General features: G+C 37.4%; 1 protein-coding gene across 5 annotated transcripts; it reads right to left on the bottom strand.

The window, feature by feature from the left end:
• Window positions 1-1,038: 1,038 nt before the first annotated feature.
• LOC107822081 (uncharacterized) lies at window positions 1,039-7,779 on the bottom strand. 5 transcript variants are annotated; one of them, XM_016648577.2, is made up of 4 exons: window positions 7,666-7,779; window positions 6,214-6,620; window positions 4,722-5,853; window positions 1,039-4,242 (listed from the first exon to the last, which is right to left on the bottom strand). In XM_016648577.2, the coding sequence occupies exons 2-4, from the start codon at window positions 6,384-6,386 to the stop codon at window positions 1,351-1,353; spliced, it is 4,197 nt and encodes a 1,398-aa protein (XP_016504063.2). In that variant the 5' UTR covers window positions 6,387-6,620; window positions 7,666-7,779; the 3' UTR covers window positions 1,039-1,350. The 5 variants fall into 5 exon arrangements, with proteins under 5 accessions (XP_016504063.2, XP_016504060.2, XP_075090524.1 ...); XM_016648574.2 differs by having other exon boundaries at window positions 7,550-7,764; XM_075234423.1 differs by having other exon boundaries at window positions 7,317-7,695.
• Window positions 7,780-9,083: the final 1,304 nt, after the last annotated feature.

The raw sequence follows: 9,083 nt of genomic DNA, 5'->3' as shown, positions 1-9,083 counted from the left end.
ATCCCAGAAGAAATAGAAAGAGACATAAAGGAGCGTGTATGAGTTGCCTTTTTTCCTGCATGCAATAATACAAAGTATCAGAACACGTACACCACCACTGCAACAACAGCAAAGGACTACTATACTCCTCAAACCACCCCCAAGGGTCACTGCTTACGGTTCGGACGAACTCAATATTTTTTGCTTTAATTTTTATATTTGTATTAGAAAATTCATTAAAGACGAGTTACGGGTTGACAAATTCAAAACCCATAAACTTCAAATCCTAACTCTGCCTCCCCCATACAACCCTCTTCTACCAAGCATAAAAGTTAAAGAATATACAAAGAAAAACTAGTTATTTCATTTTTCTCCATGAACGTAGTATATAAACACCTCTTTACTTTTTCTTTTTTACTGGCTTGTAGCAAGTATAGCCACATGAAATATATAGATATTCGAACGCCATGAGAAAAATAACATATATGATCTAAACACACAGATATAGAAACAGAAACATGAAGCATGATAATGGAGAAGAGATGGATATCAAACGTGCAAATGTTCAGAGAAGTGAATGCAGGTCACATCAAGACGATATTGTATAATAGCCATGCAAAGGGCAAAACTTATGAGCTGTTGTCGTTCCACTTACTACTAGTCATTTCTTCCACTGGCTCATACACAACCTGTAATATTCTGCTAGTTGCTCTCTCCATTCAACCAAGACTATCCCAGATTCACTGTCTGTTCAAACTTCCTGATTTTCTTCAATTTTGACGTCCATCCTATTATAACTTCTATATATTTTGACGTCCATCCTAAAGAGTTTTAACTTCTATATGTACGTTGACAATATATAATAACTTTTACACCATCAGGTAATTACATGTAATGTGCTGATATTGTCAAAGTTCTTTATACTGTCTGTTAAATCCATATCTAAAACCCACTAATGTGAGAACAGTTCTCATTCTAAAAGAGCAAAGTTAGTATTCTATATATTAGACTATTCTTAGAAGTAAAGTACTATCATAGAGGAGAATTATACCTCTAAATGGGGAAAAGAAAGATATTAAGAAGAAACCACTTTGGAAGTTCATATCCTTGGAACAACTCATTATTCAAAAGACTTTTATACATAAGACTCCAGGGAACTTTCGAACTGGCCTCAGTAAACTGCTTTTTATCTCTATGGAACTTTCAGTTTTTCAAGTAGCTATTAAAGCAAAACCTGCAAATCTAGAATAACTCATCTGCTCAAACTTGCTGTGTGGGTTTTCCTTCAGACTGCTATATTTATGCTTTGTAAGCTTCAGGTTTCTATTATCTGTCAAGAGAGTGAATGCCCATGCAAGGCAACATTCTTGGTTATGAAAAGCCGGGAGAATAATACAAAGATGATCTAAAAGGACCTGCAGGTGACGAGGAAGCCGAGAAAGAGCTTGGACGAACAAAACTACAACCTTCGGGATTGCCATTCCACTTAGCAGGAATCTCGTTCATTTGAGTAGGCAAGTTCGCATTCTGAGCTACTCCAGATCCGCTGTAAGGAGAACCATGCGGTCTATTTTCGCAGAAATTCACAAACTTTGAGGTATAGCCCGAGCTGATCATCTGCATTTGGATACTAGTTGACGACCTGCTTCTCCCCGTTCCCATGGTGTATGCAGAATCAGCCCCGTTTTCTGGAGAATCATCAATTATAATAATTTCCTTGACGGCATTCCCAACTGAAGTTGAATTTTGCCAATGAGATATGGGAGTTGCCACAAACTTCTTCCCATCACATGTCTCATTTGGTCCATTGAGCACAGTATGTAAATTGCACCCTTCTAAATAGTCTTGTCTGCCAACGGAACCCATCAATCCGATGCCACTACCCTTGCACGAAAACGAGACGGGAGATGTAGGGGACAGCTGTTGTGGCCTTGAGTAACTGTCGCGACTTTTGAAACCATTTAACAATCTGACATCAAAATGCTGTACTGGATCACCAGTTTGAAAGACAAGACGATTATGTGCATCCACCTGACGAGATGAGTAGAGATCCTCACTACGAAGACTGCCACAAGAAACACCAGAAAGTCTAGTGTTTGCCAGGTCATTCATGGAATTTGAGTGAGATGATCTTTTCAGTGGGGAGTCTTCATCTTTGTTGACCACCATTAAGTCCTTTCCCATCAGCCTGAGAACTGGATTGGAAGCAGATGGACAAGACTCATAATCACGAGTTGGGAGCTTGAACTCAGAATCAGCAGAAACTCCAAATTGAGTATGTCCAGTGGATGATTTAGTGGCATTTGTTTCAGGTCCTGAACTCGAGTCACTAAGAGAAAACGAGTTACTGATATTATTAGGTCTTCTGATTGAATCAGGCCTCAACTGATTCTCACTGGCAGGAAAAGGAAAAGGTTCCATGGCCCGTCGCTGTAAGAGCTGTGACTCTTGAGATGCTCCTTCTTTCCTAACACAACAACATGGCTTATCATTTGTAAATCTGAAAGTGCCTTTACCAGGAAAGAATGTATTTGCATTAAATTTGTCCAGTCCATCCCTTTCATCTCCTGTATTTGCTGTCTGAAGTAGAGTGACGGAATTTTCCACCAGAAGATCAACAATACTGCTGCCAGATAAGCTACACCTTTTATCTTCCCAGCCAGCTGTGTGACATCTGAGACTTTCAGAAGATTCCCTTCCATCGCCAGACAACTTGTCTGAATATCTTGAGCCAGTTCTAGCCATAGTGAAGTTAGAAACTGTTGATGCAGCAGAAGTAGGTGAACCAGAAGAATCCTGATCAAAGAATTCAGGATAATCTGCAGAAGATTGAATTTTACTGCTGGTTAATGATGAACTCCCATGAAGGTCTTCTGAGCTCATACGACCAGGACTAGGTAAAAAAGATCCAGGCGGTCCTGGTATGGGAATTGGATCAACCTCCAAAAAGTAATTCCCTTGCCCATCATTACATCCCAATTCAGTAACATCGTCATGAAGATTGTGATCAATCATACTTTTCCCAATTTCCGCTGCACTAAACATCTCTTCTTCAACACCTAAAATAGGATCTTGCGAACGTGTTGCAGCTTTGGTGCCAAGAAAAGATCCTTCATACTCTTCACTAAACAACTGAGATCTAGCAGAACCAGACAACTCATCAGATCCAGCATCCAAAGACTTGCGAAAACTCATAAATTCTCCCCTCGCAGAGAATTCAGAGGCAACAGCTGGATCCATAGTCTTGTCATTCTGAGTTTGATCATTCACTTTCACAGATCTTATAGCATCAGATGCACCTGCTAAAGTGCTGCCAGTTTCATTATCAGAATCAGTCTCAGCTGAAGACTGTGAGCAGCTCTTCAAGCCCAGAGTACCCTCCACATTAGAAACCACAACTTCCTCCCTATTTTTCCCGATGCTTAAAATTCTAGATCTTTTAACAATTACCCTATCGCAACTCTTGCTCCCTTGAACTTTAGTTTCACTGAGATCTCTTATACAACGTTTCTCTCCTTCAGTTTGACAAACTCCGGCTTCTTCTGATTCTGGAGTGCAGCGCATACTAGACTTCTTAAGGGAAGCTGTTTCCCACTTCAAGCTACATTTAACACCACGAGCAGGCCCTTCACTGACAGACAAAAGGTTCTTCCTCGATGATGACAACTTCCTATCTTTCAAGGAGAATGCTGGATGAGAGGTGGACGGTTCACCATTGATCTCAGAGTTATCCACCTTTTCTAGTAGATCACCGGAGCCATTGTTTACAGAATGGACAGCTACCTTCAAATGTTTTTCTTTGTTCCTTTGTAACACTAGGGATCTCTTCTTGTTAGATGGGAATTGAGATCGAGACAATGAAAAGTCCACTTTCTTTTGCAGAGAAGGCTCCTCGGTATGTTCATCTTGAGGCTCAAGTAGCACATCCCCCATTCTTTGGCTACTCTCAGGCAAACAAACAGTATTAGCAGATGATCTTGGAGATTTGTAAAGACAGTTTCTTATCTTCAAAGATGAATCAGTCATAGGCAACACATCATTGTCATCTTGAACGCCAGTCAACATAACACCTCCAGAACGCTGATGGTTGTCCTTATCACTGAACTTCCTTGTGAGGCCAGTTCTCTTCGAACATGCCCATTGTTTTATGGTTCCTAATCCATTTAATACCACCTGTTCTGGAGATCTGAGCTGCTTATTTAAGCAATCCTCTCTGACAACATTTCCTCGGGGGGAAAAGGTGCCATCTTGACCACTCTTAATCTGTTCATATAATATTTTGCGAATTAGTTCTAAGAAAATTATTTAGATAGAACTGCTAATTGGTAAAAGCAAAATAGTTTTGATAAAAGATAACAAAACGAAGTAAGTAGAAGCTTGTTGTAAACTACTACGGTTTAGTTCTCAACACATGCAAACTCCCACCCACCCCCACCCCCACCCCCACCCCCACCCCCGAACCAAGCGATCTAGCCCTCCGTTTCACCAACCACCAAAACAAACAATCATGAAATCAAGCTAACAAGAAGGCCAAGATACCGGGAAAGACATGTAACATTATTCTCCTAATGTTCTTTTGTTTTCCATTCAAAGTTTGCAGCTTCTTCACTGCACTATATTGCTACATTTTCGGAAGAAATATTTTAAAGATGACTTGCAATAATCTTGATTTAAAAAGGATTTCAAGAACAAAGGCGAAGCGGGGCAAACTTCTTCATATCTAGGATGGGCAAAAAAATTACCTTGGGACAGTGATAGGGCTTGGACAAGCAAAACTTTTTAGTACGAGAAGATTTCAAAAGCTTGTGCTGTCTCTGGATATGATTCTTCTTCTTCCTCTTCTTTGTCAAAACGAGTTTGCTTCTTTTATCTCCATCAACCAAATGTTTCTGAAGAGGATCACTAACCAGCTTTGATGATTGTGGCTGCTCGTCGTTGAACTTGGACAGAATTCGAACCTTTGTGCCATTGGCATCAATATAAACAGCACCTTCATTATCAGTGCATTCATGACTAACAGGAGGAGGTTTATCCAGTTTCTCAACAGCAGATACCTCAGTCTCTCGAACAGACAAACTCGGGTTTGAGGCCCAGTTGGTTCCATTCCTCTTATCGAGATCCTCCAGTGTACAGCACGCAGCTGTTGCATATATATCCACCATCAATCTCGTTTTCCTTGGCTTTATCCTGTGCTTAATCACCTTATTAGAATTTTCTGTCCACTTGATTGTTGACTCTCCAGAGAGACATTGATCAATGTGAGCGTTCAAGGTGGTGTTTGATGAGGATGTGAAAGTCTTGCAAACTGGACATACTTTCGAAGCCATTGCCTCAGAAGCCATGAAATTGTTGCTGGTGGTGGTTTCCTCTTCTACGGTTCGATAATCTGTGACGTTGCCCAACTTGACTATTAATCTGCACTTTTTTGCTGCTGGCGGTTGTGCTGTGCTCCCGCTCTTGTTTGACATGGGAGGTAAAAGACCTTTATTCTCAGGTTTCCCAACAGCTTCTGTTCCCAAGCTAGGATTCCTTTCAGCTGTTGGAACTGAATCAATTTCAGAAAAAGACTGACTGGTTATCGTTGACCGGATCGCCTTTTCTTTATCAGATCGACTTGAACTGATATTTCTATAATCAGCAGCTAATTTTGGCATACATCTAGGATCATCATCTACCTTAAAATGCTCCTCCTGATCAAAAGTTCCTATAATATTGTCCTTGTCAATCGAACAATTATCTACAGCACATCCCTTAACAGATTGAAAAGGGGGTAACAAATCTGTCACGCCATGCTTCAAACAAAGCTGCAAATTTTTCTGAGAAAATGGCCAGTTGGTCTTTATGTCCTTTCTCCGGCTTTTGAAAACATAATCTCTGCAAGATAATACAACATCATTTCTGTTTAGAAAACAATTCATATCATATGTCAGAAACAACCTGAACAAAAATTAGCATGGGAATTGGCAGAAAGCAACAGTCTGTAATTGCTTGTCATATGAAAGGAACATAGCTACATGAAATAAGACTAGGAGAGGAAACGACAACCAGCTAAAAAAGGCTAATCTTTTTGTTTCCCAAAATCAAAAGATCAGACGGGAACAGTGGATCTGAGTCAAGAAAGAAAATCTTTAGATGACTAAAATCCCCTTCAACAGTAGAACATTGAAGGGCTGGTGGAGAAGAAGGGAAGAAACCCAAAGACAAGAGACAGAGGAAATATAGATATATTTTTACCTTATGGAGAATTTGGGGAGTGGTTTGTTATCATCAAAGTGGTCAGAGTTGGACAGATCTAGTTGCTTCTTATCAGAAGAAGAAGAAGAAGAAGAAGGCCTCTCATCACTGCTACTACTTTTCAGTAGAGAGATTTGGGAAGGATCTGCTGCAAGTTTTTCAATGGATAACATCTGCTGATAAGCTTCTCCTTTCTTCTTTTTCTTGTGCTGTTTTCCCAACAGTCACAAGAACTGCTGCTGCTCTTATTATTATACTTTCTAAGACTACTACTTAGTCTTATCTCCTTATTATACTTAGCCTTCAGCATAACAGTAGCCTCTTAAAGGCCTCTCTCCACAGACAACAAAACAAAACCCCACCACCACTAAAACACCAAGATTTTACCCTTTCTTCATAAAATCAGCCTGCAAGATAGAGTTAAAAAAATAAAAACATGAGATCAAGCTGAGGAGAAGTTTCAAGAAAGACCAACAAAAGACTAAAGGGGTCAACAACAATGTTATTTTATGTGCTAAGCTAAGGAAGGAAGGAGTAAATCTGAAGCCACCTATTTATGTTGAATCATCTTAAAAAGACTAATTAACCAAGGAAAGAACTAATTTTGGGAAAGAAAGAAACCCACAAGCAAAGATGTGAAGGTAGATCAAGTCTCATGAAACGTTATTTTATGTGGGCAAACCCAAGAAAAAGGTACATAAAATTTCTCAAGCTTTGCTTATTGGGGAACAACTAAGCACTAATACATTTTCAAAATCAAGTCCAAACAAAGTAAATCTAAAGAGTTTTAACAACAAATATATGAGATCCCTACATAACAAAACTGAGTCTTTGGTCAAGGTTAGTGGAAACTGAGGAGGAAATCAAAAAGGTTCATTGGAGTTAGATTTCAAGTTCAAGATAGAGAGAAATGAAGAAACCCCAGAAATCAAAATCAAATCTTTATTGGCTGGTCTCAGTGAACAGTAGAAGAAGTGCGACCACACAGATATCAAAGTTCAAAACTTAAAAATAGAGAGACCAGATTTGCAAAACATAGAAAGAAACCTCAAACAATCACAGAATAAAGATCATGAAATCACAAGAAATCTCAGTATTCAAACCTCATCTAGTACCTACACCAGCTCCCATATTCAAATTCAAGCAGAAAAAGATCATCCAAGAGAAAAAATCAAGAGGGTCTGGGCAAAAAACACACACACAAAAAAAGGAGGAAAATAAGAGAAAGGTACAAACTTTGTTGATTTTGAAGCGTTTTTATTTGTTATGTGAGACTAAAGATGAGAGCTTTAAGAGGATAATATATAATGAGAAAAATGGAAGGAAAATAAAATACCAAAAGTATTAGGAGTAGAAGTAGTTGTAGCTGGGGAGAGTATTAGATGATGAAAAGAAGGGGAAGAGATATAGTAGAGAGTATGTTTTGATGAGAAAAGAGCACCACCCACTCACACATCAAAAGAAGAAGGCATCAGGTTCTTCTCTCCACCAAAAAGCAGGTTTGTACCATTAATCACCACTATTCACCCTCTCCCCCTTACCCCCTACCCCAACCCTGTGATTTAGCTAGCGTGAGAGAGAAATTAAGAGAGAGAGAAATAGAGAGACACATAAAATAGGTAACAAAAATATTTACTTTGGATATCCAATTTCAAAAGGATATAGAGCACAAACATTTATTAACTTTATTAATATAGTTTAACTTATCTATGTCATTTATTATAAGTCAATTTAAGATTTTACGTTTATGAGTTTTAAATTTCATGTCATGACAGTTTATTGAATTTGAGATACATTATTTGAATATTTTAAGTAAATTTTTAAAAATAAATATAAAATTTAAACTCAAGTTATTAGATTCTACCGAAATAATGATGTATATTTGCTCCACTATTATTACTTATTGTATAAATAGTTTTAAATCAATAATGCATAGAACTTAAATGCATTAAAAGATAAAAAGTAGTTTTTTTACATATACCTAAAGTATTTTTAAATTCATGATTTAAATATATTATATAATATATTTATAATTATAAAAATATACATCAAATAAATAAATAAAATTAAACGTAAAAAACATACTCCCTCCGATTCACAATAAGTGAGCATTTTACCTTTTTATTTTGGTCTAAAATAAGTGTCCATTTACATAATCAAGAAGGAATTAATTTTATTTTTTCAAAATTTTCTCTTATTTACATATTCCAATGTGTCAATGTAATAATTAATTAAGGTTAATTTAATGAATATATCTTTTTTTCTCTAGGAGTTACCTTAATAGGTGTGTCAAAGATAAAATGGTTACTTATTGTGTAGAGAGTACTACTCCCTCCGTTTCAAATTAGATGAGCTACTTCCCTTTTTAGTATATTCCAAAATAAATTACATATTTCTAAATTTAGAAATAATTCAACTTTAAACTCTTTATTTTACCCATTTTACCCTTAATGAGAAGCTGTTATAACCATACAAATGTCATGACCCACAAAGCGTTTAAGATCAAAAGTTTTAAAAGTCTTTTTTTTCTTAAATTTCGTGTCAAGTCAAACTATTTTATCTAAATTGAAATGGAGAGAGTATTATTTTATTTTTAGCCGACTAAGAAAAGCTTAACATAAAATAAAATAGAAAAGGCAGTGTTAGAAATTAAAAGAAGAGAATGGAAAAAGGCGAAGGTAGTGTTACTCTACAAAGCTGTCCTATCCGAAACCTACCCCTAATATAAGAGTGGGGGTGGGTCTTCTTTGAAAAAATGAAATTTTGTGTGTTGTTTATTCTTTGATTTTTTTCTCGTCATGTTTGTGCTAGAATGTCAGTTTCGGCCCCCACTTTTCTTGTGAAATTACACACACCGCTACGCTCCTTTT

This window comes from Nicotiana tabacum, chromosome 2 (assembly GCF_000715075.1).
Source record: "Nicotiana tabacum cultivar K326 chromosome 2, ASM71507v2, whole genome shotgun sequence".
Classification (NCBI taxonomy): Eukaryota; Viridiplantae; Streptophyta; class Magnoliopsida; order Solanales; family Solanaceae; genus Nicotiana; species Nicotiana tabacum.
This window is presented reverse-complemented; position numbering and strand designations above follow the sequence as displayed.

Coding starts and splice junctions, on each gene's coding strand:
- LOC107822081 (XM_016648577.2), bottom strand. CDS start 6,386: ATGTTATCCATTGAAAAACTTGCAGCAGATCCTTCCCAAATCTCTCTA. Junction 5,854..6,213: donor CTCCCCAAATTCTCCATAAG/GTAAAAATATAT, acceptor ATTATCTTGCAG/AGATTATGTTTTCAAAAGCC. Junction 4,243..4,721: donor AGCCCTATCACTGTCCCAAG/GTAATTTTTTTG, acceptor TTATATGAACAG/ATTAAGAGTGGTCAAGATGG.